The sequence below is a fragment of the Pelmatolapia mariae genome, linkage group LG16_19, assembly GCF_036321145.2.
Source record: "Pelmatolapia mariae isolate MD_Pm_ZW linkage group LG16_19, Pm_UMD_F_2, whole genome shotgun sequence".
NCBI classification, from domain to species: Eukaryota; Metazoa; Chordata; class Actinopteri; order Cichliformes; family Cichlidae; genus Pelmatolapia; species Pelmatolapia mariae.
This window is the reverse complement of record NC_086241.1, coordinates 49,569,257-49,592,595: the sequence shown is the minus strand read 5'-3', so window position 1 is coordinate 49,592,595 and position 23,339 is coordinate 49,569,257. Positions and strand designations below refer to the sequence as shown.

Sequence of the window (23,339 nt, the reverse complement as noted above, 5' to 3'; positions counted from 1 at the left end):
ACTAAGTCGCGCACTCACTTGTGCACATGCGGGAGTAACACACACACACAGACTCTCTGAATCATAAATCAGTCGCTTTTTTCTTATATATTTTTCAAATGTTGAAATTGTCTATAAACAACTATTTTTATACACAAAATAATCTGAGATGTTGCATGAATCATTGAAACACGAAATATTTACATCAAAGTCACTGATCTGCTAGAAAAACCTATTTACACAAAGCGCTTTTGATCCAGAAACAGGTGTTTTGTCATGAAAGTTTCTCTTTTCTACTGCAGATTTCTAAATAACAGATGTAGAAACATTTTTTTTTGCTGCTGAAAGAAGAGAGACTCATTTTTGTCATGGTGGTTTCAGAATTCACATAGTCATAGAACAAAATATTCTGTGAGCCTTCAAAATCAGTGAAAAAGCTAAATATGTCTGGCACTGAGGGGGGTATGAAATCTGAGAGTGGCTGGCACTGAATGAGTTAAGGGACATTCCAACCCCAAGTGAAGATATGTCTATTGCCATGTATAAGTGAGAAAAAAGCATTTCAGAATTACAATCCGAAGATGTTTATTGCCATTGTCATTGAACATAATTTGCTGAATAGAAACCTGTTTCCGTGATAAGGTGCAACATAAACACACAGGATAAAAAATTTTGCAGCCAGCGCAGTCATTTTCCTGATCTGGCAGCAGCTTTAGCAGAGCATAAACAATGGAAGTGAATGGCAGGTACTAGCATTTTGTGTGCAAAAGTGATTAAAATCACTCAATAATGATACCAAGTATTCCTGGGGAGCTCAACAATCATGCTGACTGCAAATGAAAAGTATGAATTGACATGAAGGATTTTCAGGAGCCGATTTAGACTACATTACGACAAAGCACTGCTGTAAGCCTCCACATGGTTATAACACAGCAGTTGAAGCCACTGCCGACCAGTGTCTATATACCAACATGCTATTTGTGCAATATTTCTTCAACAAATCAAAGACCCATCCATTGTTACTGCAGCTTACTATGCTTGTATAGTAGTGGCTGTGTGTGTTTGTTTATGGAAGCTGGAGGCTTTTTCAACTGTTGCGTTATATCCATGCACCATGCAGTGGATGTTTACAGCGGTGTTTGTCGTAACTGCAATGTAGTCTCAAGTCTAAATCAGCTTCTGCAAATCTTCCGTGTTACTTTTGCACTTTTCATTTGCCTTGAACATGATTACTGAGCTCCCAAGAAATATTTGTTTTCATTACTGAGTCATTTTAATCACTTTTGCACACAACATGCTAGCACCTGCTATTCACTTCCATTGTTTATGCTATGCTAAAGCAAATGGATTGCTTCCGGATCAGGAGAATTAGTGTGCTGTTTACAAAAGGCTTGTTTCTCACTTTCTAACTGTGGCAATATGACTATAGATAAAATTTCACTTAGAAGTGGAATTACCCTTAAAAATGATTTATTAGATTTTCTTTTCAAAGTGGAAAAACAAAACTGTGAAAAACAAGACATTTTTTATTTTAAACGTTGGATTATGGTTTAATCTAGCTTTTAAAAATTACAGAATGACAAAGTAAAATCACTAAAAAACACAAAAGACAACCTGTTTTAGCTTATTTTCCTACCTGTAGTAGTTCATTCCCTTATGCACGTCATCCTGAAGTGCTTGAGCTATGTATCTTATACATCGTAACATTTAATTTCTCCTACAAGGATGAGGAGGAGCTCAACGCAGACCTTGCAATGCAAATCATGAAGATTGCTATCATTGGTGATGGGCCTGCAACCATCATCGTTGAGGGATCCAAGATCCTGGAGAGGATTGATGTTGCCAGATCCTGTGCTTTGATGATGGGAGTAATCTACGCGCTGAACCTTACCTATCCCAAGCAGCTGAAATTTACCTTTGAGGTATTTCAAAAGCTATGCCTTGAGCTTGATGGACAAAAAGCCAGCCCTAAAGTAATGAATCTTAAGTTTGGTATTTTCTAGAGCAGACTTGATAGACCATTCGTGAGTGAGTTTCACAAAAACCTTATTCCTGCATTTCTGGCACTACTTCATTGTGTTTTACTAAATTTTAAAGCGCTATTCTTAAGTGTTCTGAGTTAATGTTTTGCCGTGTCTTAAATGCTGTTATTTGCACATTTTTAGGGAATGCGTTTAATTTCTCCCATGACCTGTGTTCTGAGGGTACTGGTGTGTTTTAAAGTTTGTGTAATGCCCTCTTTAGCTGGCCTTAATCTTGAGGGTGAAAAGTCAAATATAGAAGAGAATCAAGAATGCTTTTTAAGAGTGCTGACAAAGTTGTATGAAAGAAGCTTTGCTCATTTTATGTTTAAATTAGTGCATTTAATGTATAGCAGCCTGTCATCCTTTGTTTTGATTCACTGTCACATGTAAAAAAAAAAAAGAGGATTCAAGTAGTAGGTTGTATTACAATTTTAATACACAGTTCCTTAAGTTTCAGCGGGCAATTTGTGTTCTAGGAAACTGAAGCCCACAAATCTTGCACTTCGCACGCACGTTAAAGAATTGTGATGTTTGTTATTGTAATTAAATGGGTCTAACTCATTTGAATACATCTGTCTGAATTTCTATTCTTTCTGAGCACCAGGTACGAGTCCCTTAGCTGATGTCCAGGTATTTGGCATCACATCTGCCGCATTCAAACAAATGCACACAACATCCATTTCTTTTTCTGAAGGTCATGACACAAGAGCACAAACAGCGCATGTTAAGGCTGACCTTCGTTTGGGGAAAAAAGTGATCGACAAGTTTATAAGGTCTTAGAACCTTGACTTCTTTGTGGGCAGGCACCACCATGCATGAGCCTGCCCACGCGGTAGTCATGGGTATAAGACACAGCCAAATGATCAAGGTTGTATTTTGGAGCGACTTAGCCTGCTGGGAAACAGGTAAATGCCCTTATAGAATCTCCTGTAGGACCAAAAAATTACTACACTGTAACCAAAATATCATATTTGACCAACATAAATACTATTTATGCCGACAGTTAAGTTCATTTTAATTATAAATGTGTTTTATTTTGATCAAAAAGTTACTTCACCATACATAAATATAATCTTGGATCAACTTAAATTCCTGTGTATTTGTTGACAATTATTAAGTTCATGTTACTCAGAATGTGTTTTTTTGTGGCCAAAAAGTAACTTCACTATACATAAAATTCACGTTGGATCAACTTAAATTTTTGTGTTCTAGTCGAAAATTATTAAGTTAATTTTACTTACGAATGTGTGTAATTTTGGCCAAAAAAGCTACTTCACCATACTCAAAAATATTGCTTTGAATTAATGTTATTCTGCCAGAAGTTGGCTTAACTCAAAAATTCTAGTGGAAAACGTTAACATGTTTTTTTTATTTGAACCAATGTTTTATTTATTAGAGTGCATGAAGCAGTCTGATAACTCAGGTAAACATGATACTAAGATGCAAACTCAACAATTACAGACAAAAAGTTTTCTACGCAAAAATAAACACAGTAAAACAATTAAGAGTAATAAAAAAAGTGAACATTTCACGTGATCATGCAATCAGTATGCTGACTGTGTGAATGAATGCTGTAAGAATTGTAATATTAAATCACTGATGGTCTTTAGCTGCTCGGTATCCACCTTTCATTGTTCATGGTTTTTGTTCACATGCTCTAGTACTTTCTTGGCCTCCCCTTCATTTTCGATCACATCACATCACATCTGTGTGTGTGTCTATAATGTAAAATATCTAATATCAAACTAAACTTTGGAACAAACACCAATTCTGATCAAAAATCACCACATTAGCATGTTTCCATGAAAGGCTCAAAATAAATTTCCAACATGTAAAATCCCCTTGTCCCCTAATATAGTTGCTTAGCATTCATTTTTTTGGTGATCGGACATTGTGAAATTCTACAGAAAAGGGAAACTGAAGTTGCATTTTGTCACATGGACCGTCATAGACACAGTTAATCCCAAGAACTCCAACGACTACCAGCAGAATAAAATTCATCAAATAAGGCTTATAAGTAACATAATGATTTAGGACACACCATTTTATAACCTCAAAATATTTTGCAGTTGTTGGAGATGACTGAAAAAACACTTTCAGTTTGAGTCCTTGTTCAGTCCTCTGTGGGCTTTCCATTATAATATTGTAGATTCTGCTAGAGCCACTCGCTGAGCTGGGGAACCACTGCATCTAGCACTCCGATTACACTGGGACCACTGTTACCTTCACCCTCCACATCTGCTCAAGCTCTTCTCTGAGCTCTTGGTACTCCTCAAGCTTCTCGTGTTCCTTCTTCCTGATGTTGCTGTCTTTTGATATCTCTACGTGTATCACTATGGCTGTGCTTGTCTACCACTACTATGTCCAGTTGGTTAGCTATCGCCATTCGGTCCATCTGTATCTGGAAGTCCCACAGGATCTCAGCTCTGTCATTCTTGACCACCCTAGGGGACCTCTCCCATTTTGACCACTTCCAGGACGTACTCGGCACAGATGTTTCAGATTACTATGCCGGCCACTTGGTTCATAGTTCATATTATCATAGGACAATTTCAAAAACAAGTTGCAGCATTATTAGGAGTGAGCTCTTTTGTACCATCTCCAAATTAAAGACCGAGTTACATGACATGACATGTGAGAGACAGCTTGAGAAGTTTCAGTCCATACATTAGTTTTTTCATAGCCGAATGAAATTATTTCAAGTGGATGTTTGTGTCGAGCATGATCATCCCCATAATAAACCTAAATTGTCTAGAAGAAATTATAAAGTAACATCAACTCATCACTGAACACTACAGGAGCTATGAATAGAAAAATTTTATTTTAATTTCAAAAGTTTACAGTTGAATACAAGATGTTTCCAACCAGTTCATTTAAGATTCTGAAAATCTGAACTGCAGTACGATCACATTAGCCACATCTATCATCAAACTCCTCTTTTGTTGCACTTTTTATCCCGTGACTCATTTGTTTAGTCGTAACCATGTTCTGGCTTTTTTTTTAAATTTTTTTATCTCAACCAAAGAGACATAAATGCCACAAAAGTGCACCTTGAAGCTCAGTAAGCAGAATTTCACAATGATTTGTGCACATTATTGAATGGTACATGTGGGTGTGGTCTCCTCATTACCACCATTCATTTGCCCATTCATGTCTCACTGTGTCTTTTGCTAAACTTGTCGTGGACCTACCTAGAGATGGAAAGCTTAGCACCATAACTAGAAAGAATGTTCAAACGAGCCACTACTGGTGCTGAAAATTTGGTAAAAAGCATCCATGTGATGACAGTTAATGACTGAAATGCAGACTTCATTCAAGGAACTGAAGAAGTTTAAATCAAAAATGATTGTTTTGAACTATTAAATTATTGTCATCTGTTTTGGTATAGAGAATATTTCATACATCCCTCACCTTTGTCACAATTATGCTGCCCTAGCACACTCAGAAATTAGTTTTTGAATGTGAAATATACGATTCACTAAATATTCTCAGACACTGTTTTCCCTCTGCAGATGTGCTCTCTCTTTATTTAGATTGTTGCTGACATTTAGGAACCGGATGTCTTAGAAATTGTTTTTTCAACAGTTTTTTCAAAAGTTATGATTTTTAGAGGAACATATTCTAACTCTTTTAAAGAAGTAAACTGATAAAATCGTGTGCTGTACACGTGATGGACAGCAGCTACTCTGTCAGGCCTAAAATGAATAACAGGAAGCAGCCACAAAATTCACTTTTTATCCCCTCTGATACTCACCATAAACATACTTTATCTCATTTCTAAATGATCCAGAAACCCAGTTGATTTGAAGTCTTATATAATCCAAATATTCCAGAAATATGTTATTAGCCTTCCAAAATATTTTCTACAGCTAAAAATACCAAACAAAAACAGGTTATTAAAGCTGCAGTTTTAATTGTTACCAGGCATAAGTGTTTATTTATGTGTTCATCAGCAGATTAGGTATAAACAGACAATATGGTATAATATTGTGTTAATAATGTAAAACACTGTAAGTCTCTATATATTTTAAATGAACAATTTACTGTAGCATTGCTGTAGATAAATACAGCGTGCACACATGGGCAAAACAGTTTTAAACAGCAGTTTACTTTATATAAATGTGTTGAATAATACTTTTTCATGTTAGCTGTAAGATTTGATGTAAAAAAGTTTCTTAAATGCTTACAGAGATTTGTGTGATAGCAACATGTGTTTATGTAAGATTGTGATGCATTATTGCAGAAATTTTAGCTCAGTGGTTTTGTTGCTTTTTCACAAATCCATTTTATTTTGGTCTCACATGGAAGATCGTTCCAGCTCTTGTAGAAGTTTGCTTTGGGATACAACGCTGCACAGTCCTCATTGTTTTCATCATTTGGTTCTCCATCGTTCCAGTACCTGAAGCAAATGACGAGTTACACTGCTGAGACAGGTCGGGTACACCCTGTTAGCTGTAGTAATGCAGATTGTTGTTTTGCTTTGTGCACTGCATTTTGCATTACATATGTATGTGTATATAGAGATGCATATGTGTATGTATGTATGTATACATGTGCATATATGTCATTGCTGTATGTATAGATGATATCAAGCTGATAATTTTAATAGCAACAAAAGGGATTGGATTAAATAAATTTATAACTCCTCTTAACTCATCCTAGCAGGTAAAATAAGCTGTGTAGTGTTGTTAGAAGCAACTCAATGCACCATACACTTTTGTTGCTTATGTTTATAGTTTTTCATGTTTGAAATGAAAGCAGTCATTTTAGATGACACTAAACTCTTACCCTTCAGCAAGTAATGTTCCATCCCACCATTTCCAAGTCCCTTCCTCATGGACGTCTCTCAGTCCAATCCAGAAGCCCTTTGGGCGACGAGGCGTATCTTGATGATCTATTCTTCTGCTTAGCCAATCCAGAAACTCAGGGTCTCTGTGAGGCATCCAAGGTCTCACATGTTGAGGAAAGGTAGTCTCCCAGACCAGGTCACGAGTTTGTCTCGGGGCAGCTTGATGATTTATCAAGTAATTGACTGTTGAGTTCTAACAAAAAAAAGAAACAAAACCAAAGATAAATTTTCAGAAATCTGCATGAACACCACTGCACAGAAATACTAACAAACCTCTTCATCTTGGCTGTCTATGATTATAAGATCTCCTCCCTGCAGCTGACAGAAATCTCTGGATTCCTTCCATGTTTTGAATTCATTTGATTTCAAGGGGAAGTAGTAACATACAGAGTTCATTAAAATCCATCCTGCAGGACAGTGTTTGCAGCCATCGCCTGTTTCCAAAACATAATGCCACCATTATAGAAAATAATGAAACAAATCATTATGCTTTTACAATTTTATCATATACAGAAATAATGAAACAGGTCTTACTAAGCATTGATAAGCGTGTTTTTATGGTTTCAATTTCCTTTGTAACTTTTTCCATCTGACTTTTATAGTCATTGCTTCGTTTTGTCTGGTGTTCAAGCTCCCAGTTGGTTTGTGTCTGACGGCTCATTTCGCTGTCCAGCTGCTTCCTGGCTTCCTTCATGGTTTCCACTGCAGTCTTGTAAGTATCCTGGAGGACGACCAGCTCTTTGCTGATGCGTTCGGTATCATCGAGCGTGAGGTGAGAATCTGTGAGTTTGTTATCTGCAAGTGTTGAAGACTGTTACTTTTCTTATTCTTAAGTAACAATATTATAAATCAGTTGGTTTGACAACATTGTACATCATCAGTTTTATTTATAAACGTTATTGTAAATTTCCAAGATTTGTACAAATCATTGTAGCAGCAGTACAATGAATCAATAAGCAGGCTGACAGCAAATTACTCACCTCAGCACATTTAATCATTATGTCCATGTTGTAGCACATGGAAATGTTTAGTTAACTTTGCAAACATACACATTTTCCCTGTAACTGTGCCTTCACTGAAAATGTGATTTATGTAATGCTGAGTATGTCATTTCAAGTATGTGGCTTCTTTTGGTGACACTGTTGAGCTTATGGGATTAATTTCTAAATATATCCTGATTAAAGTATAATACAAGCATAGTGCTGGTGTCAAGGCTCTTATATGTCTTATGAGGATACTGTTGTAACCTTAGAAATTGTTATGTCTATATCAAGCTTTTGCTTAATAGTAAACAGAAATGTTTGCCTTTTTCAACATCTTTAGAAATGTTGTTCAACAGCTATCACCAAATGGAGCACTCTTAACCCTGCACTGGAAAAAATATCCCTTACTTCACCTGTGATCACACACTTTGGTTTTCCAGTGCAAAGGCAGCTGGCAGAGGAATGGCCAAGGAAAGGAAAGACCTCACTGAGCGAAAAAGATGAGGACAAAAGCTGGTGATGATTCAGTGCAGCTGGTCTCAGGGGATGAAGCAAAAGCCTGATCAACTTCTCTACAAAAACAAGGTGAGTTTAATGTTATGATTTATTTTACTTTTTCAAGATATGTTCATGGTATGTTACTTTAATTATATAATGCTCAAGTCATTTTCCACCTCAATGTTCTCAATATTAAACCCTGTAGCTTTATTTATTTTATTTTTGGCTTAAAAGTAAACAAGAGCAACAAAAAACCCCTAACTTTTTAAAAATTCTTTCTATTCCTCTTTTTTCCTCTGAACACATCCTGACCAGGCTCAATGAGACGGGGGAAGTAAACAGCGATACATTCACCCAGACTGCTGATGTTCCTGTATGAACTGAAAAACTTTGAACATCCAAGAAAAAGCTGAGGTTATTTTCTTTACAGCTCATATGGATCTTGATTGACTGAACAATCAGACTTTATTCAGGACTTTGCTACAGGGAGAGAGGTACCAACATGTGTGAGCACATGTGTACACACACACAGCATCTCACTTCATGCTTGCTCTTCCCCTAGACTCGTGATTTTATGTTTTATTCTGTTTTATTCATTCATTCATTATATGGGGAAAAAAAAAGGTCCTGTAAGCCTTGTGCTGAGAGGGTTGTGGTCATCGATCTGTTTTATTCTAATAAACCCAAATTACGGGAACATCTTTAGATCTGTTCAGTTTTATTAGTTTTATCTTTTGTTTTTGTTTTTATTTTATTATTTTTTATTTTTATTTTTATTGTATTTTATTTTATTTTCATTTAGCACCGCTTAGCTGTCAAAAACTCATCTCAATCGCTTCATATTGCAAGGTAGAGGTCCTGCAGTGTTAATCTAGGATAAATGTAGTCTCGGCTTCATTGATGACATAAATGCCATTTGGTATTTGGCCATAACTGACTATATACATCATTCGACCAACAAGAATTTAAACCACAACTTAACAATTTGGCTGATGCAAAGAACCACGAGGCAGTGATTCTAGCTTAAATGTATTCTGGATATTGTTAAATCTTGTTAATGTTTGCCAGGTATCCTGTTTAAAGACAACACTTTGAAGTCACTTCCATGTCTTTACATGAGGACAAACTCATTTCAAGGAAAATAAAAAAGCTCAAATTTCAAAGACTGTAAATTACTTTGTTCATCGATTTGCTGTTTAGTCATTTTATGAGGAGATGGATGCTGACGTATTTTAGTACAGTTTCTGAATTGACGAGAATAAAAGGAAAAGAATAAAAACCAATTTTGTTGTGTACTAATAAAACAGAAGGTGTTCCTGGCAGAAAATTATCAGGACTTTTTTCAGTTTTTCTAAAGAATTTTATTTTTTCTACAGTTTAGAGGTTTGTTTTTTTTGTTTGTTTGTTTGCTTGTTTTGGGACTATTGGCAAAGTTTGATAACCATTTGCTAAATCGCAAAAAAGAAATGATTTAATAATGAAAACATTTCTGTGCACTCATGTAACTCATAATGACTTACAGTGGATCCCCAGGCCAATATTCAGTATCAGAAGAACAGCAGCAAGAAGTGCCAGGCACACTGCAGCCAGTCTGTGGCGTCTCCCAGGACTCATAGTGAACATGGACACTAAACAGGCAGAACATTATCAATTTTCAACTTAAAGGCAGGTAACACACTTAACTTGGTTGAAGCTTTAAAAGAGTAAAATGTGATCATTTTAGGACTTAATATTACTGTTTACTAGTAGTTTATTTAACATCTTCTCTGTACTCTTTATTTATGATTAGAAAAATCCTGTTAGCGCATGTAAACCTTACACGTAGTTGTCTCAGATCATCATGTCCTGCCATTATATCTTAACTCTGTAAAACCTACTTCAATCAAAAGAATCAGAAACCTGACTATGGGAGTGTAATGAATAAAAATTTGAATGATTATACCTTGTATCCTGTTAGACTGATGGTAAGGAGGATACTCTTCCTTGTGCAAATCGTCTTCATAGACAAGTGTCTGAAAACCACCATTTGTCTCCTCCATTCTCACTGTTCAGTCTAAATCAGTCATATGTCAGTGCATTTAAACACCAATCTGTCACAGATTGTGACGCCTACTGCTGAGGTCATCAACAATCAGTTCAGTGAAATCTGCTGTCTGTAAAAACAAAGAGGGAAGTCCATCCATCCATCCATCCATTTACTTCTGCTTATCAGGGGCCGGGTCGCGGGGGCAGCAGCCCATGCAGAGAAGTCCAGACCTCCCTCTCCCCGGCCACCTCCTCCAGCTTGTCTGGGGGAACACCAAGGTGTTCCCAGGCCAGCCGAGAGTTATAATCTCTCCAGCGTGTCCTGGGTCTGCCCGGGGCCTCCTCCCGGTGGGACATGCCCGGAAAATCTCACCCAGGAGGCATCCTTGTCAGATGCCCGAACCACCTCAACTGGCTCCTTTCGATGTAGAGGAGCAGTGGCTCTACTCTGAGCCCCTGCTGAATGGCTGAACTATTCTCACCCTAAAGAGCTGATCCAGTGTTCCACGACCAGGACAAAAACTGCATTGTTCCTCCTTCATCCGAGGTTCGACTAATGGACGGACTCTCCTCTCCAGCACACTGGCATAGACTTTCCCAGGGAGTCTGAGGAGGGTGATTCCCCTGTAGTTGGAACACAGCCTCTGGAGCCCTTTCTTAAAGATTGGGACCACCACCCCGGTCTGCCAGTCCACGGGTACTACCCCTGATCTCCACGCAACATTGTAGAGGCGTGTCAACCAAGACAGCTCTACAACATCCAGAGCCTTCAGGAACTCGGGGCGGACCTCATCCACCCTAGGGGCCCTGCCACCAAGGAGTTGTTTAACTGCCTCAGTGACCTCACCCCCAGAGATTGGCGGATCATCCCCTTCACCCCCAGACTCTGCTTCCGCCATGGAAGACGTGCCAGTGGGATTGAGGAGATCCTCCAAGTATTCCTTCACCGTTCAACAATTTTCCCAGTCGAAGTCAGCAGCACTCCACCCACACTATAGACAGTGCAGGTAAAACACCGCTTTCCCCTCCTGAGTCGCCTGACGGTTTGCCAGAATCTCTTCGAGGCAGTCTGAAAGTCTTTTTACATGGCCTCTCCGAATTCCTCCCACACCGAGTTTTTGCTTCAGCCATTCCTCTTGGCATGTAGGTACCTATCAGCTGCTTCCAGAGTCCCACAGGCTAACCAAGCCCGGTAGGACTCCTTGTCCAGCTTTCCCTCTTCAAAGAGGGAAGTGATAGATGTTATTAATGTGTAGGTGCCACAATTACTTTCCAGATACATGGGAGCTGCACCTGCTGATCTCTTTGAGAGAATTTAAAGAATTTGTCCAAGTCACAGCTGAACGAACCCTCATCAGTGTTAGTTTACTTTTATTTATATAATAAAATGTCACAACAACAGTTGCTTCAAGGCACTTTATATTGTAAGGTAAAGACCACCACGATAATGAGAGAAACTCCAACAATCATATGACCCCCCTAAGACAACAATGCTTTGCATAAACTACATGAATTAAATATACTGTTAGCATTAGAGAATGCTTAAAACTTGCTAAACATTATACACTTAGCATAAGAGAAACAAAAATGCAACCCAGGTTTTTTTTAGTTGAGACCGAATCCATTGTGCTGATTAAAGAAACAATCTTTTTTTGTTGTTGTTGTTGCTACATTAGTGTCTAGATTTTCTCATTTTCTGTTTCTATTCTGAATAAACCACCAGGATGTTCAAAACCTTCTACATTTTATCATTTTTCACATATAAGAATTCTCCAGTGACTTTTTACGTTTTTAATCATTTCTTCATTTTGAAAACAATTGATCAGTGTGACCAGGTTGTAGCATTGCTTTCAGTATGAAGAGGCTGGATGGTATACAGATACCTGCAGTGTTTGGTTCTGTAAGAACAATGAAAAGTAAAGTAGTGAGAATGAACTGCATAGCTTTCAGAGAGGACTTTGAACTATGAGTTTATTAATAGCTATAACTGAGTAAACCATTAAGAGGAAGCTGAGGAATAAACAGACAAAACAGTAAAACATTGGGGCAGTAATGTAGAACAGTATGTCTCTATAGAAGACTATAAACAATATACTGAAGCACTGTCCTATAAATAAATACAGTGTATAAATGTTAACTGAAAGATTTGTTAGGTTATAATTTATTAAATATTTACAAAAATCTGTGTTTCATATGCAAGTTTGGTACCTCTACCCCAGAGGCCTGGGAGACTGAGGGACTGATTTAGTTTTAAAAACATCAGTGAAAACATTACGGAGAAGCTTCATGGAATATTACATTCAAATGTACTTTAATCATGAAAAACAAGGACTTTTCAAACTGAAATGAAGGTTAGCTTAATGTTAAGCAACACATCCCATTTTCTCTTTTCACACTGATTAAACCAAGTTGGCACGTTTCCATAAACACTGAACATTTGGGTGTAGAACTGCCTTCAACTTATATCAGTCACCATAAATCATCATAAAATTAGATTGTTCCAAAAAAGGCATTTAGTATTTGTATAGTAGTTTAAAAGTATGAACAGCTCCCTCATTTAATGTGATTAAACAATGAAATACACAATGCGCTTGTTAAGATATTTACCAGTGAAAGAGAGAGAGAGAGGAATTGGTAAATTCATAATGTTACAGATTTAAGGGCCTTCACACAGGACTTGGTCAACAATTGAATGACTTTATAAAATATCTACATATATATATCTATAAAAGAGTCTTTGGATGCGCTAGTGAAGCTCTGAGGTGTGCTGGATTTGTCAATAGAAACAAGTCATCTGACTGGCAGAGAGAATGTCGAGACCTCAGGAGGACAGTTCATCCTCAAAATTTAATCTTATTCAGCTCATTTTAGAACTGAAAAAGCTTCTCGGATGAGAGGTGAAATGTCTTCATGAAAAAAGTCCACTCGCTTTCTTTCCAAGCTCTTTGAAATAGACAGCTTATTGTAAGTAGCTTCCAAACAGCTTTGCACTGATAGATGTTTCTGTAGATTAATGTAGAAATACATTAAGGATAGGATGAAGAAAAGTCAGAGTGTAATATCTCCATATGAGGCTCTCAATAAGCTAATATGCCTAGTAGATATACTCATATACATGAATGCATTTAAGAGTAGTGTTGCGGCTCCTCCAACCAACGGCCGCGGCAGGCTAAACACGAGGACGCTGATGACGCGCAACAATAAACACATTAGATGCACTTATGTACTATTTGCTCCTTTTATTCCACATGGTACTGTCCACTATACAAATCAGCACATGGGATCAAACTATTAAACAAATGCACAGACTGCACAAACAAAATAACTGCAACTCACAAAGAATTACACCAATTACTATGCCAAACTACAACATTGGCCTATGGCATAAATTAGTGCATAAACCATACATCAAGTTACAGTCAAAAATGCACCAAAATGACTCAAGCTGTGGTCAACAGAAGGTTCCCCTCATGCTCACCCTACCTTTCTGCTCATCAATATCAGGTGAAGTGAACAGGTGAGTGCAACCACATTTATCACCTAACACACCCATGAGTCACGCCCCACTTCCGTGCACCAATACAGTGAGTGCATTTAAACCAACCCACTTAATCAAAAAAGGAACAACTCATATGGCTCCTACAGGCATGAATAAAGAAAATCACCATGCATTAAAACAGTGATCCTCTTTAGAAATTTTTAATTTTCAACAGGACAGAACAATTATATTGAAAATTATAAATAACAGCTGCTGTTGTGAAGCAGAGGCTCCTCTGGTGGGCTTTGGAGGTGACAAGGATCTTCGACTTGTTCCTGACCAGGAGTGGGCATTCCACCCTTTTCCTGCTGAGGACCACTCCGGGTTAGACCTCAGACCGTCAAATATATGAATGTTATTAGATGGATTTTAACTGTGTTCTTATGTAACCGCCATAAATTTTCAACAATGGCTTTAAAAAGAGGTAAGGAGGATGGCACACACATCTTCTTGATAAAAGAGTGAATCAAATCCACCATTAAAATTACAACCAGTAGTTAATATCAGTCACATGCATATCTGGCAAGAGACTTTGCTGTGTCGACACAACTCACTGCTGATTAATTCTTAATCACTGAATTCCAGTTCAAACTTTTATCAGTGACAAAAGTGAATCGAAAATAAAAGTAAAGTAATCTCTGGTGTAACCTTTAATTTGATGATACACAAGATCGTAATATGCTGACTTTCTATAAGAAATCAAGGAATGTGCCCAAGTCTAGTCAATTCTATAGTGCTGCATAATCAATAATCAGTCATTTAAAATAATTATCATACATGATTAGATTTAAAGGCTATTTGTGTCCCTTGAAACTTCTTCTGTAAACTCAGTGCTCTGCTCTTTTTAAGATTTAACAGTCAGCTGCACTTGAAAGATTTTAAGTGTGACATACAGAAAATGGGATGAATCTTCATGGAAACAGGAAGTTTATGGTGACATAGTGCAAGAGTTCTAGCCCGTGACCTTGACAAAGTTCCCTAAGTTAAAATAAGGCGCTACTGCTGAGCTGAATGATAAATTCCTTTTAGTTCAATTCTAGTTAGAATTTTTTAAAAAGAAGAAGTGAAAATATCTTTGCATATACGACATGTACTTTCTACAGATAAGATGAAGTAAATATCCTCACTTTTCCAAAAGAAATGAAGGCCAAGTTTAGCACTGGTTCATTATGTTCATGTAAAAATGAATTGTTGGCATGTGCCATGAATTCAGACGTACCCCAAGTTCCCTCTCCTCCCTGAGCAACATCTGGAGGTTGGTTGCTGTTTGGTTTGCTCTTGTGCACCTAACACTGCATCCACCAACTCTTCATGCACCGCTGACAGTTACATTCTGAGTTTGAGTTTCTTCTTCATGTTTCTTTGATCAACTTTTTATTATCTTTGATTATCATTTATATCTGCACCTGTCTTGCTGTCATGGCTGTGTGGCCCAGTTTTGACAAAACAAGTAAAGTAAGCACAGCATAGGCTATTTTCATGGTCCAAGGATCCTTCTTCTGTGCTGTATAATTATAATAAAATACAATGATTAAAGATGATCCATTTTGGGTACAGCACAGTGCAGCAGTCCCTGTTCTGCAGGTACTCTGGTTCTGCTTCTGCAGGTCTAAACACATGTTTGTTGGGTTTGGTGATTTTAAATTGGCTGTCAGTGTGAATATAAGTGTGAAGGGTTTTTTCCTCTTTATGTCACTCCTCTTATGGACTGGAAACATGTGAAGGGTGTACATTGATTTACAGAATCACATTGATTTATTTATAGTCTTTCCCTTTTTTTTGTCTTTGCCCATGAAAACTGGACAAGTTTCTTAGCAAAATCAAATTCAGTTCATAGAAGTTTTCTGTGCTGCCTACAAACTCCGGCGTCCCTAACCATCCATATTTAATTTTTTCACAGGGTCTTGCTTGAATTTTCTTTCACACATCAGTTATCCTGATGCTTCTTGACAAGATGTTTGAGCCAGTGCCCATATTTGTAATGCTTACTGTACACATGTGGTTGACATTAAAATAAAAATGTCACCATACTGTTTAGTAATACTGCGATTATTTCTTTGTAAATCTATTTTATGAGTGCTGGTTTACTGGATTTCACCATATTGTTCAAATTGCACTTTACTAGTCCACTCAGAAATTAGTTTAAGATGATCAAAAATTCAAGTTATTACAAATGTTCAGATTTTCTTTCCTTCTGCAAATGTGTTCTCCTGTTTTTTGTTTTTTTGATTGTTTTTTCAGATTGCTTTGCGATTTCTGGAATTTTAATTGTTGAGCTGATAAAACTGCAGTAATCAGATATAACTGTTGATGAATGTAATTGTCAAAGCTGTAACTGGAGGTAGGTTGTAACAGGCAACATGGTAAGAAGTGTTCAGGTAAAAATTGTAAATCAGTGTATATTATAAATAAACAATATACTGTATATAAGCTGGGGTTATCTAATATTTTCCATTGGATAATAAAATTTTGTATGACATGATGTTGATGAAGTTGGTCACAGTGATGAAATTCGCACAGCTTTTGTTCCCAATCATGCAATTTTTTTATTTGAACACCCCCACCCCCCTCCTCGAAATTAGTCTAACACGTTTGCATTTATTCAAACACTTTTTAAAGGTTACACGTTTAATGCTTTTTTGTTTTTTATGTCCAAAAAAGATGACAATAAAATTATTGCATTTTTTACAAATCCATGACCATTTTTTAAAAATTATTTATTTTTCAGTATTCAGATGATTTTTTTTTTAGTTTATTACTAACTACTAGTTATTTTAATAGTTCAAGAGCAAATGCAAACATTACTTTACCATACTAACATACCGTATAATACATGTCGTATTACTTCAGGCATAAGGTTAAATTATGTTCTAGGATTGTTTTGTGCAGCAGACTGTAGTGCTCGCCAGAGTAAATCAATTATAGTTATCATTTATGTGCAAATAAAAATAAAGAAATTTGCCAAATTTGCTAAAAGAAAATAAGTTTTCAAGGTAAGTTGTTGGGCTAATAGGTATGCCCTCATTGTCATCTGTTTGGATTTTATTTTGAAAGGACATTTCCTGTTATGTTGCAAGATGATAAAGTTGCACAACAACCTGCTCCTGAACACAATCTAAGACCAACGAGATTGTTGTGGATTTCAGGATTTTGTGTCCTTCTATCGATGTTTTACCAAGAGCATTCAGCATTGCCAAGAAAAACACTTTGGGGGATTGTAAAGACTGCCCAGGGGATCACTGGCTGTGCACTGGAAGTACACCACTCTCACTGTCTCAGGAAAGCAGGAAGTATCATAATAGACCCCTCGCACCTCGCTCATAATCTGTTCCAACTGCTGCCATCAGGCAAAACATACAAGAGCACCAGAACAAAGACTAATTACTTATTATTATTATTATTATTATGATAAAGAAAAAACATATTATAAACAACTGTTTATTTTATATACCACCTATATTTTATATAGGTGTTGTACTGTATTATATACAGGTATTTGTGTTATAGTAGCATGCACATATGTAAAATTGTATTACAGATATTTTAGCTCATGGATTTTGGTGCTTTTTCACAAATCCATTTCATTTGGGTGTCACATCTAACATCGTTCCAGCTCTTGAAGAAGTTTGCTTTGGGATACAACGCTGCACAGTCCTCATTGCTGACATCATTTGGCTCTCCATCGTTCCAGTACCTGAAGCAAATGGCAGGTTACTCTACAGGGATGGTATTTGCTTTCATTCAACCCACATTGCTCATCTTTTATTGACATTCATGTTAATTCATAATGACAAGAATCATGTTAATAAGACACCATTTTCTAAATATACAACACACCGCTGATTTACCCAAGATTCACAGTGTGCAACATATTTCACTCTTACCCCTCAGTAAGAAATGTTCCATCCCACCATTTCCAAGTGCCTTCCTCTTGGACATCACTCAGTCCAATCCAGAAAGCCTTTGGGGATTTTGGATTTGACTGAGGCATCATCCCAGAGGCATCTTCATAATAATCTGAGTAGTCGTGTATCATGGAGTGGTCTATATAACTCATGTAATGTTGAAAGGAGGGTTGGTCACTGAATAGGTCACCAGTCTGTAGTGGGGCATCTTGATGATTCGTCAGGTAACTTACTGTCAAGTTCTAACAATTAAATAAATTAATAAATAGACAAATATCTGCATGAACACCGCTGCACAGAAATATTAACAAACCTCTTCATCTTGGCTGTCTATGATTATAAGATCTCCTCCCTGCAGCTGACAGAAATCTCTGGATTCCTTCCATGTTTTCATGTCATTTGATTTCAAGGGGAAGTAGTAACATACAGAGTTCATTAAAATCCATCCTGCAGGACAGTGTTTGCAGCCATCGCCTGTTTCCAAAAGAAAATACCACCATTATAGAAAATTATGAAACAAATCATTGTGCTTTCCATTATATACAACAATAATAAAACAGGCCTTACTAAGCATTGGTAAGTATGATCTCATGGTTTCAATTTCCTTTGTAACTTTTTCAATCTGACTTTTATAGTCATTGCTTCGTTTTGTCTGGTGTTCAAGCTCCCAGTTGGTTTGTGTCTGACGGCTCATCTCACTGTCCAGCTGCTTCCTGGCTTCCTTCATGGTTTCCACTGCAGTCTTGTAAGTATCCTGGAGGACGACCAGCTCTTTACTGATGCGTTCGGTATCATCAAGGGTGAGGTGAGAATCTGTGAGTTTGTTGTCTGCAAGTGTTGAAGACTGTTACTTTTTTTATTCTTTAGTAATAATATTATAAATCAGTTGGTTTGACAACATTGTACATCATCAGTTTTATTTAGAAATGTTATTGTAGATTTCCAAGATTTGCACAAATCATTTTAGCAGCAGTACAATGATCTAAGGCTGAGAGCAAATTACTCAGAAACCATTTTGATAGTGAGTTGTTTTTAAGTCCTTTAGAACAAAGTGGCTACCCTTATCACAAGGGAGCTCCTCATGTTTGATTTGGCAGCATTCCTACATTGGTCATGTCCAAATTCATGGGCTGCATCCTCCTGAGGATGCATTTGTAGACCGATTATGTCACAGCGACTCGCCGAAGGCTGTCCAAATTCGTAGACTCCTCCGAATGCAGCCGACAAATGCGTCCTCCTTTTCCCCGAATTTGAAGGATGGGTCGGGTGTGTCCTTTGTGGCCCACCATATCCCAGAATTCATAGCGCGGCCCACCCAAACTCCAGTTTCCGGCAATGGCGGCCGCTACTAAGTTTTAAAATTACTCTTATTAATCTTTCTGGGTCACAAAATAAACTTAACATATTTTCAGGCGAGAATGTAGCTGTGTAAACTTCAAATATCTGCTCGGTTTATCAAGATATCACATATTTGCAAAAGTGCTTCGACGTTTTCAGAGACGTCTGTTCCCCACCAGCTCGATAGCTAGCCGAGAGCTCGAGGGTCACTGAAGCCGCCGAGAACAGCACAACTCCCGGCACATCATTTTCAGATCACCGCGGACTTTCGCTACTCAGGTTAAACGTAATATATAAGTCACTTAGATAACCTAAAAATGTAATTGTTTGGCTTTTTTGAGTGTTTTATTTGTTTGTGAGTAAACCTGTTTGGCTGAGATTAAAGTTATTAGATTAGACTAGATTAAATAAAACTTTGTTAATCCCCGGGTGGGTTCCTCCTTGGTTTTTACACAGCTGAATAAAACAAACAGAAAACTGATTAAACAGAAGTGTGAGATGCTCGAGAATTTACGCCAGTGTCCTGTTATATTTTAGATAGCAAGGAGCAGACGGCCGAGTTTATTAAACTCCACCGAGACAGCGGTGACGCTAATCAGAAGGCTAGACCGTCCAATTTCATAGCCGTTTACTTCCGGCCTACCCGAACTTCTGAGGACCTGGCCCACGTAGACCGCGAAGGCTGGGTCCTCAGGAGGATGCAGCCCATGAATTTGGACACGACCATTATGTTGTTATTCTTCGTGGATCATCCCACTTCCCCATAGGGAAAGCATCTCTCTGGCTGGTACTGATCCAGTAAATGCCTGCGTGCTAGCCACTTGTATGAACCACTGCACTAAGGAGCCACTCTGACAAGTTAAACTTAAAATTTGTTGCTTTCTTTACAGTTTAATATTTTTTGGTTTTGAGCCTATTGGCAAGCATTGATAACCATTTGCTGAATTGCAAAAGAAAAATGCAAGAAATGATTTGATAATGAAAACATTTCTGTGCACTCCTGTAACTCATAATGACTTACAGTGGATCCCCAGGCCAATATTCAGTATCAGAAGAACAGCAGCAAGAAGCGCCAGGCACACTGCAGCCAGTCTGTGGCATCTCCCAGGAGTCATAGTGAACATGGACACTAAACACGTAGGAAATGATCAATTTTTAACTTAAAGGCAGGTAACACAAATATAACTTGGTTGAAGCTTTAGAAGATTAAAATTTTAGAATTTAATATTACTGTTTACTATTAGTTTAATTTAACATCTAGAAACCTCCAGTTAGCATGTAAACCTTAGACGTAATTGTCTCAGATCATCAGGTCCTGTCATTATATCCTAATTCTGTAAAAACTTACTTCAGCCAAAAGAATCAGAAACCTGATTGTAATGAATAAAAATTTGAATTATTATACCTTGTATCCTGTCAGACTGATGGTAAGGAGGATACTCTTCCTCGTGCAAATCGTCTTCATGGACAAGTGTCTGAAAACCACCATTTGTCTCCTCCATTCTCACTGTTCAGACTAAATCAGTCATATGTCAGTGCATTTAAGCAACAATCTGTCACAGATTGCAACGAATACTGCTGAGGTCATCAACAATCAGTTCAGTGGAATCTGCTGTCTGTAAAAACAAAGAGGGAAGTGATAGATGTTATTAATGTGTGGGTGCCACAATTACTTTCCAGATACACGAGATGTGTATATGCTGATCTCTTTGAGAGAATTCAAAGAATTTGTCCAAATTACAGCTGAAGGAACCCTCGTCAGTGTTCAGTTGAATTTTATTTATATAATCAAATGTCACAAGAACAGTAGCTTCAAGACACTTTATATTGTAAGGTAAAGACCGCACAATAAGAGAAACTCCAACTCTCATACGAGCCCCTGTGAGCAAGGGCTTTGGCGACAGTGGGAAGAGAAAACTCCCTTTTAACAGGAAGAAACCTCCATCAGAACCAGGCTTAAGAGGGGCAGCCATCTGCTGGTGAGGAGAGGGAGACAGGACTGTGGAGCGAGATATTTATAATAATAAATCACTTTTAAATGCAGGGAGGTGTATAAATACATGGTGAGGGAAAAGGGGTGTGAGCTCAGTGCATCATGGGAAGCTCCCAGCAGCCTGTTTCTACAGCAGCATAACTAAGGGAGGATTTAGGCTCACCTGATCCAGCCTGAGCTATATGCTTTGTTAAAACAAGTGTTACTCCCCTCGAGTCTTAATAAAGCTCAACTTGTTCTTTGCCTTTAAACTAACATTTATTTCGGACAGGAGGATTCTTCGACATGCCTTAACATGTAATGATGTCCAACCACAGCCGATACAATGCCGTCAGAACTAAAAAGAAATACAAACTTAAATGAATATTCTTAATAAAGTCCTTAAGCATTATATATGATGAAATATTCCAACAAAAGGATCAATAAAATACACATTACACTTCACACTGCGGTAATTGCACTGAAATATCACGCAACACTAGCGTATTTACATACAACGATAATAAACAAAATAAAACATTTACCTCATTGGCCTCACTCAAAGGGAATAAAACTTTCATCTTTACGTCGTGGGGTAGTCCAAAAAGGCACTCTTTTACAACTTTCTGTAGACGTGCAAACCTCGTGGCTCGTCTCTTAATTAGCTTTCTGAGTGTGTCAGCCAACAAAAAATGCCCTCTTAGCAACAACAGACGGAATTATAGAAAAGGTTCCAGGATCTAATTGCACAGTTAGCACAAATAACACATTTAAACATATAAATCTAATCAACAAACATGAATTACTGTTTATTTATTTTTTCTTAATATTTCAACTACTAATTGTTTCAACCTTAAATATCCAATAAAATGAACTTAAATGCGAGAGTTGCCTATGACGGCAGCTACAACAAGTCTTAAGACTAATCTTCAAAGTAGAGAGGGTGTCTGCCTCCTGAATCAAAGCTGGGAGCTGGTTCCACAGAAGAGTGGCCTGAAAGCTGAAGGCTCTGCCTCCCATTCTACACATTTAAATATCCTAGTAACCACAAGTAAACCAGCAGTCTGAGAGCGAAATGCTGCAGTGGGGATATATGGTACTATAAGGTCTTTAAAATCATATAGAGCCTGATTATACATCAATAATAATCAATCAACTTGATTTATTAATGCTAAATCTCAGAGAAGACCCTCAGCTCACTCTTCAGTTGGCAGCTTTGCGTAATCTGTGAAGTGTTACGCAATGAATAAACCGAACAACTGGTGTGGGGTAAGCTAACAGCAATTTTATTGACGTCGCAAATTCCCATTAAAGACTTGTGACACTGACCAATAATTTGCAGTACTGCTTGCTATTTTTTTTTTCATGATTGCTGGTTGCTGATGTGTTAGGTTACAAATGACTTAGGAGCCAATTGAAGCTCAAACTTTTAATTTAAGCTGTCAAGTTAGCTCACTTATAAAAAACAACTTATTTAATATTTTTCTGCTGAAAATCTAATGTGAATGCTGAAAGCTGAAAGATTTTTGATATATGAGATGATATGTTTTGTGAGAAAATATTATCCAATATATCAACTATAATTTCTCGTTAAACTTTTACTGTATATCATGATGTGGGACAGCAAACAAAATACATTAGAGCAAATAACACTACCAAACACTGAATATGATACTGAATTTTTTTTTTTTTACAGAAAAAGAAAGAAAGCAATAATTTGAGTTGACAGGCATCAAAATCAAGAAGGTTTTGGTCTCAAATGATGTTGTCAGCACTCAGCTGAATGCATCACTTGGAAAAAAAATCAAAATCATCTAGGTAGATTTTTAAGTTTGAAAGTGTTTAAAAGTTATTTTAAAACACACTGTGGGGGCCGTGTTTGACGCAGATTTAGTCTGGTCCAGATAGTTTTTTGGGGCACACAGGTGTACCTAGTAAAATGGCATGTCAGATATGAGAGTGAGGAGAAGGAGAGTGTTTTACTCTTTGATTTTTTTCAGTGTTACATTTACGTGGTTACTTTGCCTTCTAGTATTTTTGAGCTCTCACAACTTCACAAGTACAGATGTTAGTCACATAGATTTTAAAGCCTTAAAAACACATTTAATCAATTAACAATTTAAAATTGCAACAATCAATGCAATCAAATTTTGATCAACTAAATTTCACAATGTGAAGCCCAATCCACATTGTTCCAAATATATTATATTTTCAGTATCAAACCTTCA

General features: G+C 37.3%; 1 protein-coding gene across 1 annotated transcript; it reads right to left on the bottom strand.

Moving 5' to 3' along the window:
- Nucleotides 1–5,990: 5,990 nt before the first annotated feature.
- On the bottom strand, nucleotides 5,991–10,402 carry LOC134645995 (C-type lectin domain family 4 member M-like). Its single transcript, XM_063499647.1, has 6 exons — nucleotides 10,276–10,402; nucleotides 9,854–9,961; nucleotides 7,387–7,647; nucleotides 7,126–7,286; nucleotides 6,792–7,045; nucleotides 5,991–6,402 (listed from the first exon to the last, which is right to left on the bottom strand). Exons 1-6 carry the CDS (start codon nucleotides 10,370–10,372, stop codon nucleotides 6,252–6,254), a joined length of 1,032 nt encoding a protein of 343 aa, XP_063355717.1. The 5' UTR covers nucleotides 10,373–10,402; the 3' UTR covers nucleotides 5,991–6,251.
- Between the last annotated feature and the right edge of the window lie 12,937 nt (nucleotides 10,403–23,339).